Source organism: Protopterus annectens, chromosome 7.part0 (genome assembly GCF_019279795.1).
Source record: "Protopterus annectens isolate FY-2018-M chromosome 7.part0, PAN1.0, whole genome shotgun sequence".
Classification (NCBI taxonomy): Eukaryota; Metazoa; Chordata; order Ceratodontiformes; family Protopteridae; genus Protopterus; species Protopterus annectens.
The window spans coordinates 456,513,896-456,535,608 of NC_056739.1; the positions used below are offsets into that span (position 1 = coordinate 456,513,896).

At 45.7% G+C, this 21,713-nt stretch overlaps 1 protein-coding gene across 1 annotated transcript in view; it reads right to left on the reverse strand.

Annotated features, from left to right (window-relative positions):
- POLR2A (RNA polymerase II subunit A) overlaps window positions 1-21,713 on the reverse strand; it is a gene marked incomplete in the record, with an annotated part of 2,048,627 nt that overhangs the window by 210,735 nt on the left and 1,816,179 nt on the right. The window contains 1 exon segment of the mRNA XM_044077036.1: window positions 21,278-21,464. Within this exon segment, the coding sequence (XP_043932971.1) occupies window positions 21,278-21,464 (187 nt within the window).

Sequence of the window (21,713 nt, forward strand, 5' to 3'; positions counted from 1 at the left end):
ACCAAAAACGAAAGATAAAGACAGACATCGCGCGGTTTCGCCGAAAACACGGTAAAGCAAATCATGAGTGTCTCGGTTTCGCCGAACCGAAAAACTGATCAAAGTACAGCTGAACCTATTCTTACAACTGAGGCCCCTGCTACAACTCTTGAACTGGTCCCTCAGAAATTTTACCACTACGTGGTTGACTTATCAGACACCATCCCCTTGGATGTCTCTACCCCAGCACGTGGTGCTGCTAGGCCTCCAGCAGCCAAGTCCATTAAGGCCGCCAGGGCTAAAGCAGCCAAGACTACTAAATCAGCGTTAAACCCCCCACATCCAGGCCCTTCTAGGTCTCAATTGCTTTCTTTGGCAGAAGATTTACTTTCAATAATAAGGGGTTCTCAATCTCACCCAGATCCGGCCTCTCAGCCCCAGAGAAGAGACCTAGGGCAGAGCCCCTGAGCCAGTGTCTTCTGATGATTCTGCTGATGAATCAGACATAACTGACCAGCCAGAGGCTCCCTTCTCCAATTTTGAAGATTCTGATGCTGAAGAATCCATTCCAGCTGCTTCCCCACCAGAAGAATTCTCCTTTGGGGAAACCTTGCATGCCATGCGAGAACAGTTCCAATGGCAGCAACAGGATTTTTCAGACTCCAGAAAAAGACTTAGGACCTTTCTGCTATACCTCCTGTTCTCTCTCTGTGGATGATGCTTAATGATGTTTGCTCCGCCCCTGCCAAACCAGAGGAAAGGGAAGTGTCATTAGACAGATGGGGTAAAAAGGTCTACACTTCAGCTACCTCTCAGCTAGAGCTTTTAAACTGTCAGTTTCACATGATACAATACCAAGAGTTTATGCTTGATCAGTTAACTAAAAAACTAACCACTGATGAATCTCTTGATAAGAAATATGTATTAGAGATGGTAACATACAAAGCCATGACAGGCACAGTGAAAAGGCAAAATCTGTTCAAACTGTTAAAGGAAACCAATCCAGAGGCTCCATCAAGATACATCAGTTCCTACCACCATTACCAGCTTGGGATTTAAATCCTACATTTCCTTAGACAGTTACTACTACTTGGACAGAATAAAAATAGCAGAAAGATTCTCGACCAACTTTTGTAGCCTATGCAACAGGAGAACAGACAATCTCCAAATGGATAGGAAATAAAACCAATTCCACAGAACATAAGCATTATAATTTGCTCTATTCCAGATCCCCGAGCAGGGTTACTGCAGATGCATCCATGAAGGACATAGTACAGTTTTGTACCTACCATAAATGTAGATGTCCGAACTGGATAGCATCTGCAGCTCCTCCCTCCTTCCTCTGTGGTACTCCTAGGGTGTTTACCTCCTAATAGCTAGCTGTTGGGGAGTCTTTATGGTGTATTTGTTTATATATGTACATATATGCTTATTGTTGTGTTTACCTCTATCTATTTGGAAACATTGGCATCTATCCAAATTTTAGCCTGCAAGAGGGCTACTGGCATCTGGGGCAAGAAACACTGAGGAAAATGGCGGCGCTGATGCTTATACCCGAAGACCAACAGAGATGACGCCGGTGGAGTGGGTGCGACATCAGACCCGGACTTTGGAATCCGGCCGACTGCAGGGCTGCCTGACGACAGGACAACCCACTTGTTATGAGTGCAGATGCTATCCAGTTCGGACATCTACATTTATGGTAGGTACAAAACTGTACTTTGTAGTGGTAGTGGCTGTGCCTGTGGCTCTGTTATTACCTTGCCACTGTCGTCCTCTGTAGGCACCCCCTCTGGATTGATTTCTGCCTCTGGAACGTCTATTCCTGCCCCTTTGGGATCTTGTGGAGTCAGGAAAGGACCAATTTTTGGCAGGCCAGTTCCTGCTAAACCTTGGGGGCTGAACCTGCAAGAAATCTTTAACCGTTTGTACAGATTTTGCCTTTTCTTCCATTTTCTTCATTACCTGCTGGGCAGGTGTACCAAACAAACTGGTCTTATCCATAGGAGCATCTAATAACTTAGCTTTAACATGATCCGTAAAACTTGTTCCTTCAGCCATGCATGTCTTCTTATCACTGTGCCAGTCATGGCTGATCTAAATGAAGCCTCCAGTGCATCATAGCCACATTTTAAGGAATGGTTACTAACCTGTTGTATGTTATTTACCATTTCTAATAGATTTTCTTATCTATAGAGTCATCAGAGGATAGCTTTTTAGTTAACTGATCAAGCATAAACTCTTGGTACTGTATCATGTGAAACTGACAGTTTAAAGCTCTAGCTGAGAGAGTAGCAGAGGTGTAAACCTTTTGCCCCATCTGTCTAAAGACCTGGCTTCCCTTTCAGAAGGAATAGGGTTTTTGCTGTGGTTGAGGCTACTGCCTTAGGGCCCTGGGATATAGTTTCGGGTCTGCAAGAGGGCCTTGTATAGGTGATGATGAGTGTCTGGCACCCTGTAAAATCTATCTGGTTTGGCAGGTGCTGGAGGTAAAGAATCTGGTGCAGTGCAAACATCATTAAATGCATCGTCCACAACAGAGAGGACAGGAGGTATAGCTAAGGGCCTGTGTTGTGGTAGGTGCAGAAAAGTCCTAAGTCTTTTCTGGAGTCTGAAAAATCCTGTTCCTGCCATTGGAAATGTTCTCTCATGGCATGTAAGGTTTCCCCAAAGGAGAATTCTTCTGGTGGGGAAGCAGCTGGAATGGATTCTTCAGCATCTGAGTCCTCAAAATTGGAGAAAGGAGCCTCTGGCTGGTCTGTAATATCTGAGTCTTCCAGAATCATCAGAGGACACAGGCTCGAGGGGCTCTGCTCTAGGTCCCTTTCTGGGGCTGAGAGGCCCTGTCTGGGTGAGGTTGAGATCCCTAATTAAGGATATTAAATCTTCTGCCAGAGTAAGCATTTGTGAAATAGAAGTGGGCCTGGATGAGGGGGTTTAACAGGCACTGACTTAGTAGATTTGGCTGCTTTAGCCCTGGCGAAGGCCTTAATAGACATGGCTGCAGGAGGCCTAGCAGCACCACGTGCTGGGGTAGAGACATCCAAAGGGATGGTGTCTGATAAGTCACTAGTAACCACTGTAGTAGGTAAAATTTCTGAGGCCGATTCAAGTAAGGTAACCGGAACCTCAGTAGTAGTCATTGATTCGGCTGTACTCTGATCAGTTTTCTCGGTTTCGGCGAAACCGAGACACTCAATGTTTGCTTAACCATGGTTTCGCCGAAACCGGACCGCGAGTGTCGGTCTTTTCTTTGCGTTTTTAATAATTTGGGTAGTCGGAGGATCCGATGGCATAATGTACGCAAATTCAGAGCCGAAAAACTGTTCAGCAACTCCGACCGACGCCTAAGCGCCGTCGGTTGAAATAAGCACAGGCGAACAGGCTGCTACGCCGTGGTCTGGGCCTAAACAAGGCAAACAGTAAGAGTGGAAATCTTTATGAGGTATTTGTTTCCCACAAGTTAAACAGTTATTGACTTTTTCTGACATCGGCTGAGGCAAGAAAGAGTCCCCAACGGGTACTTAGCTTTAGAAGTCTTGAAGGAGTATTCGGTAGTAGTAATCTCTGGATCTGACCGACCGGCACTTGCGAACAGCTTCTGCTTCGGGCGCCACGCGGCAAGAAAGACTGAAGAAAATGGCGTCGGCTGATGCTTTTATACCCGAAGACCAGCAGAGATGACGTCGGGTGAAGTGCGACATCAGCCGAAGCCGGACCCGGACTTTGGAATCCGGCCGACCGAAGGGCTGCCTGACGACAGGACAACCCAGTTGTTATGACTGCAGATGCATCCATGAAGGACATCATCTTCCTCATATGCAGTCTGGCATATGGTATTAGTAGTATGCAGGATGCCATGAACCACAAGGCCTGCAGAATACTTCTTGCAGGGAGTTGGGTTTTTATTGCCATCAATTGAAAGTACTGAGTCAGTTGTCTTTGTCTTGAGTAAAATCCTTGTCCTTCTTCCTGTTGTGGCACTTTTTGAATAGCTCTCATGTCCATGAGGGCTGTAATTTGTTTTTGTGTCTCTGCCCATTGATTTTGTGGCAGGTCTGGCATTTCTTTTGGCCTTGGTAGAGTGTAAAACTGTAACCTGTAACCTTGAGACACAATATTCAGTACCCATTTGTCTTGGGTGATTGTATGCCAATTTTGAGAAAAAGTGCTAGTTTTCCCCTAAGGGAGCTTCAAAAAGGTAAGTGCTTGGCATTTGGAAGGGGGAAGTCATTGGGACGGTTTCCTATAAGATTGACTTGTCATCTCCTCCTTTTGGGGTTGAAGCACCCCACTGTCGTGGTCTGTAAGAGCCTTGGGGCTGAGATCTGCCTCTTGGGCATCTGTATCTGCCTCTTTGTGGTCTGTCTGACACTGGAAAGGACCAATTTTCTGAAGGCCAGTTTCTGCTAAATCTAGGTGGCTGTACCTGTAAGAAATCCTTCACTGCTTGCATAGATTTTGCTTTATCCTCCATTTTCTTTAACACCTCTTCTGCCTTAATACCAAACAAGAGGATATGCTGTAAAGGAGCATCCAATAATTATGCCTCAACACGGTCAGGTAAACTTTGTTCTTTTAACCAAGCATGCCTTCGAATCACAGATCCTGTAACTGGGGCTCTACAAGATGCCTCTAATGAATCAAAACCACAGTGCAGAGTATGTTTTCCCACTTGTTCAGCTGCATGCAATAAATCCTGCATTTCCTTATAATCAGAACCTTCTAAGCTTGTAAGCATTTTCTGTTTTAAAAGAGACATTAAATATTGTTGGTATTTAAGCATGTGGAACTGGCAATTTAAAGCTCTTACTGCTAAAGTTGCAGAAGTGTAAACTTTCTTCCCCCATCTATCCAATGCTCTAGAATCCCTGTCAGAGGGGACTGGATTTTTAGCAGTGGAAGCCTTTACCCCTTTGGGACCCTGGGAAATAGTTTCTGGGTCAGCAGCAGGGTTTTTAGAGAGAAATTTGTGAGAGTCATGGACTCTGTAGTACCTGTCTGGCTTGACTGGAGCTGGGGGCAAAGAATCAGGGGTTAAACTAGATTCGGAGAACACATCATCCACAATATCTAAAACAGGCGGAATAGCAAGGGGCCTGTGCTGATGCAATAAAAGAAAATATCTGAGCCTTTTCTTGGATTCTGAGTAATCCTGGCTCTCCCAATGGAAATGCTCCCTCATGGTATGCAAAGTTTCCCCAAAAGAATAATCCTCAGGAGGAGAGGCTGAAGGAATGGATTCTTCAGCATCAGAGTCCTCATGGGGGGGTATAGAGTATCCCTGGTCTGAAGAGGAATCGGAGGAAATGGAAACCTGATCAGAAGAGTCAGTCTGTATCCTGCCTAGGCCTTTTTTCAGGAGGGGGATGGGAACCCCTGATCAGAGTGATTAGGTCTTCGGCCATTTTGAGCATCTGTTTCTTAGGCATGGAGGACGGTCCAGGAGAATGCTGTACTTGTTTGTCTTTAATGGAGTTTGACTTGGGTGTTGTTTGGAAGATGAGCTGTGAAGGTCTGAAAATACCCTCAGAAGCCGGTGCCTGCTCAGCGGCTCCAGACCCATCTGAGGGATTAGTTTCCGTAGGCCCAATACCTTGAGTTTCCAGAGGCCTAGTTGTCTCCACATGGGAGTCGGAGGCGGCCTGAGGCTCTGAGGTAGCGGGTGTCAGGGGTTGCGAAAGCGCCTCACTGAGCTTCGTCGTCGGTTTTGGACCTCAGATGCCTGTCCTTATTCTTGTCTTTGCGCTTTTTGTGAATTCCGGTCAGTTGTTCCGACGGCATTGTATAATTGAACCTTCGGCCAAAGTAATGCAAAACAAACTCAAACAGAAGTTTAATAGCGCGTTTGTTACATCTAGCACAAAACCGAAAACTAGTGATGTCGCGATCAGGGCCTAGGCATGGAATACAGTAAGAATGAAAATCCTTATGAGGTATTTGCTTCCCAGAAGAAATACAATTATTAACTTTTACTGACATCGGTCTGAGGCAAGAAAAAGTTTCCCCAACGGGGTACGTAGCTTTATTGAAGACTTCGGTTCTGAAATTCGAAAAACTCAGGAGTCGGCCGACCGGCACTTGCGAACTGCTCCTCGGGCACTGCACGGCAAGAAAGACTGAAGAAAATGGCGTCGGTTGCATCTTATACCCCTGGCGCTCTGACATCAGGGAAGAAGCGACAGCAACCGACGCCGGACCAAGACTTTGGAACTCTGGCCGACTGTGGGTCGCCTGCCAGCAGGATAACCCAAGTGTAATGACTGCAACAGTGAAACACGAACATCAGATTATCTCTAGAGTCTCAACATTTGTGAGGTGTTCCATGTAAAGTATTTTCATTTTGGCGATGTTTTCACCAAAGGTGATATCCTCTTTTGGGGGGGGGGGGGTCTTCCTCGATAGATTCATCATCTGGTGATTAATACTCTTGAGGAGAGGCAATTTGGGAAGTGTAAGAAATGGATTCCTCAGAAGTGGAACAAGTCTCTTGCTCTTCTTCCCTCTCTTGTGAGGTAAGAGATGGAAGGGAAGAAGGAGAGGCAGGCCTAGGGTTAAGCAAAGGAAGAGTAGCTGCAGAAAAGGCTGAAGGCCTAACGCCCACAAAGGCCTGCATAAAGGAAGAGGTGAAGGACTGCCAATCAGGCAGGCCTTCAGTTGAGTGTAGCCAGACATTTAGTTTTGTTTCGTTCTGACTGGGGTAGACTTAGGAGTAGGCCTTGAGTTGGATGCCTGGCTAAGGGTAGCAGAGTCTGGTGGAGGGATCCTCACTTTGTCTGGTTCCCCCTCAACCTTGGCAGTAGGCGGTGTCTGGGGTGGCTTCGGGGATGTGCCGTCGTCAACTGTGAAGGAGCTTCCTCCAAAGTCGCCACAGAAGTCGAAAGGTCCGGTCATCCATCAACTCCTAAATCAGTAGCTGGTGGGGCGTTCGATAGAGCAGCAGAGGGCCTAGGAAACTTGGCCTTCTTTCGCGGAGGTTCAGTCGAGGCCTCCAAGACGGGAGCAATCTGAAGAGCTAATGTTTTAAGTCATTGGTTTTCCAGGTAGAGATTTAGTGCAGCCAGATGGCTGCGAAGGGTTTTAGGAATGAAAGATTGGCAGACTTGTTCGATCTGCTGATATCAAAGATTGGTCTCCAGTCCACTCTTCTTTGGAACAAAAAAAAAACCTTGAACAAAGTTCTGAATCCTCTCTGATCTCGGGGGACCTCTTGGATGACAGTTTTTGCATTTAAATGAATGCTTGATCCCTCTGACTGGGTGGAACATCTGGGATTTTTTTGTTGGGAGGTGTTTGAGGAAAAGGAACTTGGTAAACCCTGGATATTATTCCTCTGCACCCAAACATCGGAAGTGATCTTTTGCCAGGCTCTCCAGTGCAGGGAGTCAACCCCCGATTGCCTACTCTGGGCTTCCTTTCAGGAGAGCTGAAAAGCCCCCCCCCCCCCCCCAAAAAAAAAACTCTCTGGAACCTTGGCTCTGCAGACCTCCTCTGCAGTGCTTTCCACTGCCTCTCTGACCCTTAGGAAAAGTGATCTGAGGAGCCAAAACACACATGCCCATGGCAGAAAGGGTCTTACCTTCCTTCTCACAACTGGACAGCAAATCTTTGACTTTGGGACCAAAAAGACACTGACAAATGTAGCACTGTTGAACACTTAACAGGTTCTACAAAATTGGAAAGGCGCATCCAGACATCCCTCCTTATAGAAATGCCAGAACCCGTTGCTCTGCTTAATCCTTCCGCTGAATGTGCAATGAGCCTCTTGGAAGAGTTGCCTACTGAATATAGGGTAGCTAACTGGGAAGCTACTTTCTCTCTAGCTCCCTCAGCTACTGCTCCTTCAAGAGCATCAGAGAGCTCCTTGGTCAGGTCACTCTGTAACCTAGTGAAATGCGAAAGATTCAGCAGCCATAAGGCAAAGGTCACCGACGAGAAGACATGCTTCTCACATCTATCCATTGTCCTAGAATCTTTATGAGGACAGACAGTTGAACTGTCAAGACAGCCAGGTACACTGATTCTTCAGGTGAAGGTCTGCTGGACTGCTGGCCACCCCTCTACTTCAGAATCTCCCCAAGGAAATGTCCTCAGGGGGACATCTTCGGATCAGAGCTGAAAGGCACCAAGCATACTGGATCAGATAAGCTCCATAGCTTGCCCGGAGGTCGGAGGAATAAGAGGGGCAGTGGATGGTTAAGAAACTAGGCACTGTAAGGATCAAGGGAGAGAAAGTCTTCTGTACCATCTGTTCCACATCTTCAGTCAGGATACTAGTCGAACAGGAGGAGGTAGATGAAGGACTGTGGCCTTGATAAAGGGAGAATGCATCCTTGAAGGAACCAGATCATAGGTCAGAGAGTACCATGTCCTACGTAAAGTCAAAATAGGTTTAAAAGGACTAGTTGCCTGATCAGACCTCAACAGATCTGATCCATCCTTACTAGATATGATTGAATCTGAAAAAGATGGATCCAACGGGGCAGAGATCTTGATCACAGACTCCCCACACTTGGGAGATTTTGCCATTTTCGGTTTCAGCACTGAAGTATCTGTCTGTGCAGAACAGGGTCTCTTCCTCTGTCCGAAGATTTAGAGGAAAAGGATGAAGCTGGCCATGTACCAGATTTATCTCTACCTCCAGATACAGCCTTCGCAAAGGCGGAAGGCAACAAGCCACTTAAGATTAACTTACTCTCTTTCCACTAAAGCTTGATGATTAAATGAGTAGCAGATCGCACAATCCTCTTGTAAATGAAGGGGCGCAAGACAATAAACATGAGAATGAGTCGCTTACAGGAATTTTCTGCCCGCACTATATGCATTTTTTGAAACCAGATGGTTTCTCTGTCATAATGTAAAGGGACAGGCAGAGAATCCACTCTCACACAGAGAAAAAATGGACAGTGAAAGTTTTTTTTTTAAGATATACAGTACAGGAAAAGCTATTCACAATAGTAGTTTAGATGGGTCTACTTCTAATCATTTAAAACACATTTCTTCGAAGATTAGGAAGCAGACATCCAGTTTCATGAAAGTGCACTTTTGCAAAACTCCGTTAACTGACATGTCAGTTAAATGAATCACACTACAGTGGGAAAGTACAGTTTTGTACCTACCATAAATGTAGATGTTCGAGTGCTCATACAGCTGCAGTCATTACAGATGGGGTTATCCTGCCGTCAGGCGGGTCCTCGGTGGGCCGAATTCCAAAGTCTAGGTCCGGCATCGGTTGTCGTCGCTTCTTCCCTGACGTCAGTGCGGCAGGGGTATAAAAGAGGCAGCCGACGCCATTTTCTTCAGTTTTTCTTGCCCCAGATGGAAGACAAAACATAATATTATGCAAACATGCAATGTAGATAAATCAAAAACAGTAGTTGCAAGCAAATACACCATAAAAGAATACCCCAAATAGGTTGTATGATAAAGGTGTTTGTCATAAGGCCTGTCCTAAGAGGGGATGGAGGGAGGGTAACCTGGACTGCAGCTGTATGAGCACTTGAACATCTACATTTATGGTAGGTACAAAACTGTACTATGTTCATCGTGCATACAAGCTGCAGTCATTACAGATGGGTAGAATCCCAAAGCTAAGTAAGGGTGGTAGGCACTAAGTGGAAAGTACAGTTTTGTACCTACCATAAATGTAGATGTTAGAGTGCTAATACAGCTGCAGTCATAACAGATCGGTTTTCCTGCCGTCAGGCGGGTCCTCGGTTGGCCGAATTCCAAAGTCTAGATCCGGCGTCAGATGTCGTCGCTTCTTCCCTGACGTCAGTGCGACAGGGGTATAAAAGAACCAGCAGACGCCATTTTCTTCAGTTTTTCTTGCCCCAGATGTCAGGTGCCCCCAGGAGGAAGGCAATACATAAATTTATGCAATAATGCAATGCAATATAATCAAAATAAAAAAACAGTAGTTGCAAGCAAATACACCATAAAAGAATACCCCAATCAGGTTGTATGAGGAGGTGTTAGCCATTAGGCCTGTCCCAAGAGGGGAAGGAGGGAGGGAAACCTGGACTCCAGCTGTATTAGCACTCGAACATCTACATTTATGGTAGGTACAAAACTGTACTATGTTCATTGTGCATACAGCTGCAGTCATAACAGATGGGTAGAATTCCAAAGCTAAAAAAGGGGTGACAGGCACTAGGTGGAACTAGGAGGAGCCAGGATGCCCTGCAAGACTGCAGTGGCAAAGCCTGCTCTAGATTTGGAGTATAATGGTAGGTGATAGTGCTTGGAGAAAGTATGTACAGAACTCCAAGTGGCAGCTTCCAAAATATCTTTGGTAGGAACCCCCCTGTGGAAAGCTGCAGAGGTAGCTGTGGCCCTTGTGGGGTGAGATCTGATGCCTGCAGGTACAGTTTTACCATGAAGAGTAACAAAAGCGTATGCAGTGGGCTATCCATTTTGAGATTGTCTGTTTGGAAATAGGCTTCCCTTGAGCTCCTGTAGCATAGGACACAGAGTTGCTCTGATTTTCTGAAAGGCTTTGTTCTGTCCAAATAATAACGTAGCTGTCTGTGAATGTCCAAGGAATGTAGTAGTCTCTCCCCTTTGTTTTGAGGATTAGGGTAAAAGGTAGGTAAGTGGATAGCCTGATTCAAGGCTACCCTGGATACTACCTTTGGCATAAAGGAAGGATTGGTTCGTAAGGAAACTCTGTCCTGATGGAAAATGATGAAAGGCTGCACAGCCATGAGGGCTTGTAGTTCCGAAACCCTGCGAGCTGAGGTGATAGCCAGCAGGAAGGCTGTTTTCCAGGACAAATATTGCAGTTCTGTTGAAGAAGCTGGCTCAAAAGGAGGCAAGGTCGGTTTTCCTAGAATGAAATTGAGGTCCCAAGCAGGTACTGGTTGTTTCCTTGGGGGTTTCATATTCTTAGCCCCTCTGAGGAACTGTCCTAAGAGGGAGTGAGAGAATAAAGGAGGATCAGTGTTGCATTCTGCAGAAATGGCTGAGGCATGGATTTTGATGGAGGAGAATGAAAGTCCACTGCTTAGCATCTCAGCTAGGTACTGTAATATTTGAGGTAAATTCAGTATTCCAGGATTCTGGCCCTTTTTCTCATTCCAGGCACAAAACAGTTTCCATTTTGCGGAGTAGGCTTTTCTAGTAGAAGGTCTTCTGGCCTCCAAAATGACATCCTGCACCTCCTTGGAGAGTAGGGTCTGTTGTGATTTTAAGGAATCTTCCATGCGGCTAGATTGAGTGTTTTCAGCTGACTGTGAAGAGTTTTGAAGTTGTGCTGAGTCAGTAGTAGAGGCATTAGAGGCAGGATCCATGGTGGGGAATGCGTCAGGCTCCTCAGGAGTGGGTACCAGTGTTGTCTTGGCCAGTCTGGAGCAATGAGAATCATCTTTGGTCTGTCTGCTCTGGTTTTACTAGAACTTTGGGCAGCAGAGGAAGAGGTGGAAAGGCATAAACTGTCATTGTTGTCCAACTGAAAGAGTGCGTCCACTTTCCAGGTCTGTGGATGAAAGGTCCTTGAGCAGAATTTTGCCAATTGGTGATTTCTGTGGGAGGCAGAGAGATCTATGTCTGGCCTTCCCCATGCTTGAATTATCTTTGTAAAAACTTGAGGATGCAACTTCCATTCGTGTGGATCTGTCATATTTCTGCTTAGGTTGTCTGCCAGCATGTTTTCCTTGCCTGGCAGGTACTGTGCTTGAAGTTCGATTTGTAATTCCAGAGCCATGTTCCAAAGAGACATGGCTAGCCTGCATAGGGGGTATGAATGGGTTCCTCCCTGTTTATGTACCATATTACTGTGGTGTTGTCTGTCCTTATCAATAGCTGGCCTGAATGCAGTAGGTCTTTGAAAGCTATAATGGCATTTATTACTGCTAGCATTTCCTTTTGATTGATGCGTAGGTACTTTTCTTTTTGGGACCATTTGCCCTGAATGCACCGATCTGTCATGTGCGCCCCCCAGGCGTAGTCAGAGGCGTCTGTTGTGATGACTTGATTTGCTTGAGGCTTGCAGAATGGGAGACCTGTGTTTCTTTGGCATGCTTGAGCCCACCACAGAAATTCCTTTTGAAGACATGGAATCAGTGGTATTATTGTTTCCAAACTGTGGCTGTGTTGAGACCATAGGTTTTTTAGGTACCATTGAAGTTTCCTCATATGCAGCTTTGCACATGGGATTAGTAGGATGCAAGATGCCATGAATCCCAGAGCCTGCAGGATTTTCCTTGCAGTCAACCTGGTGAAAGTTGCCAGTTTTCTGAAGTACTGAGTTAGTTGCCCTTGTTTCTCTGGCGTGAGGTAGGCCATCTGGGTGTTTGTATCCAAGCTGGCACCCAGGAAAATTATTGTTTGAGAGGGTATTAGCCTTGATTTATTTTTGTTGACTGTGTATCTCAGAGAATTCAACAACATTATTACAAACGCCAGATGTTTCAGAAGTATGTGCTTACTGTCCGCTTGGATCAGGCAGTTGTCCAAATATGGGTATATTTGTATCCCTTGAAGTCTGCAGTAGGCAATTACTGATGCCAGGCATTTCGTGAACACTCTGGGCGCAGTAGATAAGCAAAGGGCAATGCAGAGAATTGATAATGTGTTGAACCTGCAAGAAATCTGAGGTATCTTCTGCAATCTTGTCTGATTGGGACATGCAGGTATGCCTCCATGAGGTCCAATGTTACCAGCCAAGACTCCTTGCCCAGCATGGGAAGAAGCTGCTGTAATGTGAGCATCTTGAAATTTGGCACGAGCAAAAATGTGTTTAGGATGGATAGGTCCAAAATAGGTCTCCAAGCTTTGCCCTTCCTTGGTACCAGGAATAGTCTGGAATAAAAACCTTGACCCTGGTTCTTGTGCAGGTACCTCTTGAATAGCTTTCATGTACATGAGATCTGAAATTTGTTTTTGTGCCTCTACCCTTTGATTGTGTGGCAGGTTTGGCATGCCTCTCATTTTTGGAAGGGTGTGAAAGTGGAATCTGTAGCCTCTGTCTATAATGTCCAGGATCCATTTGTCTTTTGTGACAATATGCCAATTTTTCGAAAATAATGCCAGTTTTCCGCCTAAAGGTGCTGCCATTTGAGCCTTGCTTGGCATGCAAAGGGAAAAGTCATTGGTTCTGCTTTCTGAATGGCTGTGAACTATCCTCACCACCTCTTTGTGTAGGTGCTTGCCATTGTCTGCCTCTAAATGATCCTTGAGATTGCCCTCTACCCCTCGGGCGCCTGTATCTACCTCTTTGGGGTCTGTCCGTGGCTGGAAAGGACCAATTTTTTGAAGGCCAATTTCTACTGAAACGTGGAGGTTGCACCTGTAGGAAATCTTTCACTGTTTGCATTGATTTTGCCTTTTCCCCCATTTTCTTTAATACCTCCTCAGCTTTAACACCAAACAATACATCTTTTTGCAGAGGTGCATCTAGTAATTTAGCTTTGACATGATCTGGAAAGGTTTGCTCTTTGAGCAAAGCACGTCTACGTATGACTGATCCTGTAACAGCAGCTCTACATGAGGCCTCTAAAGCATCAAAACCACATTGCAAGGTATGTTTACCCACTTGTTCTGCACTATGTAACAAATCCTGCAACTCCTTCAAGTCTGGTTGTTCAGGTTGTGACATTTTGCTTTTCAAATGTGATAACAGAAACTGTTGGTACTTTAACATATGGAACTGACAAGTTCAATGCCCTCATGGTTAAGGTGGCCGAGGTGTATACCTCCCCCCCCCACCACCTTTCTAAAGCTCTGGAATCTCTCTCTGAAGGTAATGGATTTTTAGCAGTGGAGGCCTTAATTCCCTTGGAACCCTGTGAAATAGTTTCTGGGTCAGCCGCATGGATTTTGTATAGGAATGGTGTGAATCAGGAACCCGGTAATACCTGTCAGGCTTGACTGGAGCTGGAGGTAAAGAATCTGGGTTAAGGCAGGCCTCCGAATACACATCTAGTATATTTAAGACAGGAGGTATAGCCAGAGGCCTGTGCTGAGGGAGCAAGAGGAAATCCCTAAGCCTTTTCTTGGCGTCTGAGTACTCTTGGCCTTCCCAGTGGAAGTGTTCCCTCAAGGTATGTAAGGTTTCCTCAAAACAGTAATCCTCGGGGGGGGGGGGGGACAGAGGGAATGGACTTCTCTGCATCAGAATCTTCAAAAGGGGAGTATGAATGTTCCTGGTCTTCAGAATGTTCTGAAATAATGGAGGCCTGGTCCGAGGAAGGGGATTCTTCCTCCACTCTGGGCCTTTTGTCTGGGGGGGGGGGGGGTTGAGAACCCCTGATAAGAGTAACCAAATCCTCAGCCATTTTAAGCATCTGCTTTTTAGGCATGGGGCCTTGAGAGGGGCCCTGTGGAGCTTGTCTTTTAGTATGCATGGCTGCTTTAGACTTAGTGAAAGCCTTGATGGAAAAAGAAGAGGAAGGCCTGAAGATACCTTGAGAGGTGGCAGGCCTGTCTAAACTGAGTTTCACTGCCAAGAGTGGCTTCGGTATCTGTAGTCGGGGTGTGGGCCGAAGAGCCTGCGACCTCAGGCACAGAAGACACCGCCAATGAAGTGTCATCGGTAGTCAGGGGCTGCGTAGGCACCTCGCTGAGAACCGGACCACCTGTAGTCAGCTTTGGCGTGGTGTCGGTAGAAGTCGCGGACCTCGTATGACGGTCCTTATCTTTGCATCTTTTACTCAAAACTGGAGTCGGAGTATCCGACGACATAATGTAATTAAACTTTTTGCCAAAATAGTGTTGGGCGAACTCCGCCCGACACTTAATAGTGCGTCTGTTGAATGTAGCACAAAAACGACAGGCCGAGACGTCGTGGTCTGGGCCTAAGCAAGGAATGCAGAGGGAATGAAAATCCTTATGCGGTATTTGCTTCCCACATGAAATGCAATTATTAACTTTGTCTGAGATCGGTCTGAGGCAAGAAAAGTTTCCCCAATGGGGTACTTAGCTTTCAAGAAGACTTTGGTTGAAAAATATTCGTAATCTCAGGAGCTGGCCGACCGGCACTTGCGAACTGCTTCTGCTTCGGGCACCGCGCGGCAAGAAAGACTGAAGAAAATGGCGTCGGCTGGTTCTTTTATACCCCTGTCGCACTGACGTCAGGGAAGAAGCGATGACATCCGACGCCGGACCTAGACTTTGAAATTCGGCCGACCAAGGACCCGCCTGATGGCAGGAAAACCCATCTGTTATGACTGCAGCTGTATGCACGATGAACATCTAGGAGGGGGGAGGATGCCCTGCAGGACTGCTGTGCCAAAGCCCGCTCTAGATTTTGAGTATAGTGGAAGGTGGTAGTGCTTGGAGAAAGTGTGCACTGAACTCCAAGTAGCTGCTTCCAAAATGTCCTTGGTAGGGACCCCCCTGAGGAAAGCTGCAGAGGTAGCTGTAGCCCTGGTGGAGTGGGATCTGATGTATACAGGCACAGATTTTCCATGAAATGAATAACAAAAGCGTATGCAGTGGGCTATCCATTTTGAAATTGTCTGTTAGGAAATAGCCTTTCCTTGAGCACCTGTAGCATAGGACACAAAGAGCTGCTCAGATTTCCTGAATGGCTTTGTTCTGTCCAAGTAATAACAAAGTTGCCTGTGAATATCCAAGGAATGTAGTAGCCTCTTCTCTCCTTTGTTCTGTGGATTTGGATAAAAGGTAGGTAAATGAATAGTCTGATTCAAAGCTAGACTGGAAACTACCTTTGGCATGAAGGTAGGGTTGGTTCGTAAGGAAACTCTGTCCTGATGGAAAATGATGAATTGTTGCACAGCCATGAGGGCCTGTAGTTCCGAAACCCTGCGTGCTGAGGTAATAGCCAGAAGGAAGGCTGTTTTCCATGACAAGTATTGTAGCTCTGCTGAAGAAGCCGGCTCAAAGGGAGGCAGGGTCAGCTTTTCCAATACGAAGTTGAGGTCCCAAGCTGGGACTGGTGGTTTCCGTGGGGGTTTTATATTTTTTGCACCTCTGAGGAACTGCTTTAATAGAGGATGTGAGAATAAAGGAGGATCTGTATTGTATTGTGCAGAAATGGCTGAAGCGTGGATCTTGATGGAGGAGAAGGAAAGGCCACTGTTTAACATCTCAGCTAGGTACTGTAAAATTTGAGGTATATTTATTACCCAAGTATTCTGGCCCTTTTCTTGATTCCAGGAACAAAATCGTTTCCATTTGGCAGAGTAGGCTTTTCTAGTAGAGGGTCTTTTGGCCTCCAAGATGACATCCTGCACCTCCTTGGAGAGGAGAGTCTGTTGGGAAATTAAGGTATTCTCCATGCAGCTAGATTTAGGGTTTTGAGCTGGCTGCGAAGGGTTTTGTAGTTGTGCTGGGACAACAGAAGAGGGACTAGAGGTAGGATCCATGGTGGGGAGCGTGTCAGGCTCTTTAGGAGAGGATACCAGTGTTGTCGTGGCCAGTTTGGAGCAATGAGAATCATTTGTGGCCTCTGCTCTGGATTTTAATAGAACTTTGGTCAGTAGAGGAAGAGGCGGGAAGGCATGGACTGTCAATGTTGTCCAATTGAAAGAGTGCGTCCACTTTCCAGGACTGTGGATGATAGGTCCTTGAACAAAATTTTTCCAACTGGTAATTTCTGTGGATAGCAAATAGATCTATGTCTGGCGGTCCCCATGCCCGAGTTATTTTTGAGAAAACTTGAGGATGCAACTTCCATTCATGTGGGTCTGTCATATTTCTGCTTAAGTTGTCCGCCAGTGTGTTTTCCTTCCCTGGCAGGAATTGTGCCTGTAGTTGAATTTGCAATTCCAGTGCTGTGTTCCATAGGGTCATGGCTTGCCTGCACAGGGGGGTATGAATGTGTTCCCCCCTGTTTATGTACCACATGACTGTGGTGTTGTCTGTCCTTATCAATAGCTGGCCTGGATGCAGTAAGTCTTTGAAGGTCATAAGAGCATTTTGCACAGCTAGCATCTCCTTTTGGTTGATGTGTAGGTGGCTTCTCTTTTTGGGACCATTTTCCCTGAATGCACTGATCTGCCATGTGTGCTCCCCAGGCGTAGTCTGAGGCGTCCGTTGTGATGATTTGAGTTGCTTGAGGTACACAAAGGGAGACCTGTGTTTGGCATGCTTGAGCCCACCACAAAAATTTCTTTTTAAGGAATGGAATGAGTGGTATAATTGTTTCCAAGCTGTGGCTGTGTTGAGACCATACATTTTTTAGGTAGCATTGTAGTTTCCTCATATGCAGCTTTGCACATGGTATTAGTAGGATGCAAGATGCCATGAATCCCAGAGCCTGCAGGACTTTCCTTGCAGTTAGTCTGGTGAAAGTTGCCATTGAAAGTTGCCATTTTGTTGAAGTATTGAGACAGTTGCCCTTGTTTGTCTGGCGTGAGGTAGGCCATCTGGGTGGTTGTATTTAAGCTGGCACCCAGGAAAATTATCTGTTGAGAAGGTATTAGTTTTGATTTCTTTTTGTTCACTGTGTATCCCAGGTAGTTTAACAGTTTTATTACAAACGCCAGATGCTGCAACAGAATGTCCTTGCTGTCCGCTTGGATCAGGCAGTCGTCCAGATATGGGTAGATTTGTATTCCTTGTTGTCTGCAGAAGGCAATTACTGATGCCAGGCATTTCGTAAACACTCTGGGCGCAGTAGATAAGCCAAAGGGCAATGCAGAGAATGGGTAAAGGGTTGAACCTGCAAGAAATCTGAGGTATCTTCTGCAATCTTGTCTGATAGGGACATGCAGGTATGCCTCCTTGAGGTCCAATGTTACCAGCCAAGACTCCATGCCCAGCATGGGAAAAAGCTGCTGTAATGTGAGCATCTTGAATTTTGGCACCTGTAGATACGCGTTTAGGATGGATAGGTCTAAGATGCGTCTCCAATCTTTGTCTTTCCTTGGTACCAGGAATAGTCTGGAATAAAAACCTTGACCTTGTTCTTTTGCAGGTACCTCTTGAATCGCTTTCATATCCATGAGAGCAGAAATTTGTCTGTGCCTCTGCCCTTTGATTTTGTGGCAGGTTTGGCAAGCCTCTCATTTTTGGAAGGGTGTGATAGTGGAACCTGTAGCCTCTGTCTATAATGTCCAGAATCCATTTTGTCTTTTGTAACAATGTGCCAGGTTTTTGAAAATAATGCCAGTTTTACGCCCAAAGGTGCTGCCATTAAAGCTTTGTTTGGCAGGCATAGGGGGAAGTCATTGCGTCTGTTTTCTAAATGACTGTGATCTATCTTCTCCACCTCTTGGGGTTGGTGCTTGCCACTGTCTAGCTCTGTAAGATCCTTGAGGTTGTCCTCTACCCCTTGGGCGTCTATCTGCCCCTTTGAGGTCTGTCCGTGGCTGGAAAGGACCAATTTTTTTGAAGGCCAGTTTCTGCTGAAGAGTGGAGGTTGTGCCTGCAAGAAATCTTTCACTGTTTGCATAGATTTCGCTTTTTCCTCCATTTTCTTTAGTACCTCCTCAGCTTTAACACCAAACAATACATCTTTTTGAAGTGGTGCATCTAATAACTTTGCTTTGACATGATCTGGTAAGGTTTGCTCTTTGAGCCAAGCATGTCTACGTACGACAGACCCCGTGACAGCAGCTCTACATGAGGCCTCTAAAGCATCAAAACCACACTGCAAGGTATGTTTACCCACTTGCTCTGCTCCATGCACCAAATCCTGCAACTCTTTCAAATCTGGTTGTTCTGTTTGTGTCATTTTGCTTTTCAGCTGAGATAACAAAAACTGTTGGTACTTTAACATATGAAATTGACAGTTTAATGCCCTCATGGTTAAAGTGGCAGATGTATACACCTTTTTCCCCCACCTTTCTAATGCTCTGGAATCTCTCTCTGAAGGTAAAGGGTTTTTAGCAGTAGAGGCCTTTATTCCCTTGGGACCCTGTGAAATTGTTTCCGAGTCTGCAGTATGGCTTTTATAAAGGAACTGGTGAGAATCAGGAACCCAGTAATACCTGTCTGGTTTAACAGGGGCTGGAGGTAAAGAATCTGGATTAAGGCTGGCTTCTGCGTACACATCATCCAAACTATCTAAAACAGGAGGGATAGCCAGGGGCCGATGCTGGGGGAGCAGTAGAAATTCCCTGAGCCTTTTCTTGGAATCTGAGTAATCTTGGCCATCCCATCCCTCAATGTATGCTGGGTTTCCCCAAAAGAGTAGTCCTCAGGGGGGGAGACCGAGGGAATAGACTCCCTCAGCATCAGAGTCTTCGAAAGGGGAATAGGCATTATCCTGGTCCTCAGAATGGTCTGAGGTAATAGAAGCCTGGTCTGAGGAAGGGTAGTCTTCCTTGAATCTGGGTCTTTTGTCAGAGGGGGGTTGAGAACCCCTGATGAGAGTTATCAAATCCTCAGCCATTTTAAGCATCTGCTTTTTAGGCATGGGGCCTTGAGAGGAGGTCTGAGGACCCTGTTTTTTAGTTTTCATGGCAGCTTTAGATTTAGTGAAGGATTTAATAGAGAAGGTGGAATGCCTGAAGACGCCTTCAGAAATGGCAGGCCTGACTAAATTTTCAGTTTCCCCGCCAAGAGTGGCGTCGGTATCTGCAGTGGGAATGGAGACAGAGGAGCCTGTGACCTTGGGTACTGAAGTCACCAGTAAAATAGATTCATCGGTAGTCAGGGGCTGCGTAGGCGCCTCGCTGAGAACCGGAGAACCGGTAGTCGGCCTAAGCGTGGTCTCAGTACTCGGTGCAGACTTCGTATGTCGGTCCTTGTCTTTGCGACTTTCCTTAAAACTGGTGTCAGAGTATCAGACAACACGATATCATTAAATTTTTTGCCAAAATAATAAAGGGCGAACTCCGCCCGGCACTTAATAGTGCACTTTTGAACCTAGCACAAAAACGGCAGGCCGAGATGTCACGGTCCGGCCCTAAGCAAAGTATACAGAAAGAGTGGAAATCCATATGCGGTATTTGCTTCCCACAAGAAATGCAATTATTAACTTTGTCTGACATTGGTCTGAGGCAAGAGAAGTTTCCCCAACGGGGTACTTAGCTTTAAAGAAGACTTTGGCTGAAATACTTTCGTAAATCTCAGGAGCTGGCAGACCGGCACTTGCGAACTGCTTCTGGCACCACGCGGCAAGAAAGACTGAAGAAAATGGCGTCGGCTGCCTTTTTTATACCCCTGCCACACTGACGTTAGGGAAGAAGCGACGACAACCGACGCCGGACCTAGACTTTGGAATTCGGATGACCGAGGACCCGCCTGACGGCAGGATAACCCCATCTGTAATGACTGCAGCTGTATGCAAGATGAACATCTAGGAAATGTATCCTTTTCCCCACTGTAGTGTGACCATTTCCTCTTAGAAATCTACAAACCCAAAACAACTGGCCAACATCAATACAGCTACTCAATTGCCTTAGCTTGGAACAAACTCCCTAGATCGGAAGCTGGCGGGACGTCCGATGGCAGAGAGGCAATGGAGGTAGGCCTGGAAAATTTGGCCTTTTTCCATGGTGGTTCAGTCGGTCCTATGTGCAAGCTTTTTGAGACGTTGGTTCTCTAAATACAAGTTTAGGGCAGCCAGATGGTTACGAAGGGTCTTCGGGACAAAAGACTGGCAAAGGGAACAAGCAGTATGATAGTGCTCCTTACCCTAGATAAAAGATGCCATGGTTGTGTGTATTTTTATGAGGTATCTGACACCTGCAATGGCATTTGCCCTTCTTAGCTGACTTTGGCTAATGATAAATACAGCTAACCAAGCTCAAGCAAAAACGGAAATTTTCCCCAATGCTGTACTTAGCTTTTTAGAAGTCTTCGAGTTTAGGAGTGAAGCGATCGATGTGACGTGATCTGAGGCTGAAAAGTTTTGAGGTCTGTGTATGCAGACATCACATTTAAGGTCCTTGGTTTATGGCCCTACGTGTGACCTCCCATGCACCTACAGCAACCAGGCTTAAGATTTTGTATAGGCACCAGCATTCGGATCGCCTGAGGTGGGAAATCCCACACTAAGAATACTGCAACATAGAAATAGGACATTATACATGTACTCTGGAAACAATTCTACTGAAGCATTTAGTTTCAACTTCTCACATTCGAGACACATGAAACCGTGATAAAAGTTGCTTTCCAACTACATGCTGGAACTGGGCACAGAGGTGATTTCCCATAAAGAATGACAGTGCCTTCTCAAGATGGTGATGCCCAGTGAAATCTAATTTCCAAGTACAAGACAAAGATCTTTCTACCTACATAGTACCATTAACTTTATATGCACACAAACATTTCAGCCCCAAAACTTCACAATAGTCACATTATGAAATAGTTAACCTGATAACTCATGCAAACATGTAATCAAAATCAGACTAAAAACTATATACTGGGTAAGGAATAAACTTACGCCCTCCAATGCCCAAGCCTGGGATGTTGGTTGGAATCTCCATGCCATATTTACACTTCTCTGCATCCAGTAGCAGATCAAAGCATCCAGTGCCAGCTGGGGCCAGTTGGCCCAGCATAATGTTTTCAGATACTCCCTTCATGGGATCTGATTCTCCATGGGCTGCAGCCTCCATCAGCACGTCAACCTAGAAAATTAAAATAAAAAAGGTTAAAGTGTGCAGCAATTTTGCTCAACAAAGACTATAGAGTTATGTCAAAGATAGTAAGCAGTGTGTTACTACACAACTAAGAAAAACTTTTGGAGCTTTTAATGACCAAATATTCACTTACAATCAATGCAGAAAAAAAAACAGGACAAGACCAACTGTAAATAAAGTACTTAAAGCACAGTGAGGTGAAGTGTAAAAGCAGTATGAGGTGAAGTGTAAATACAG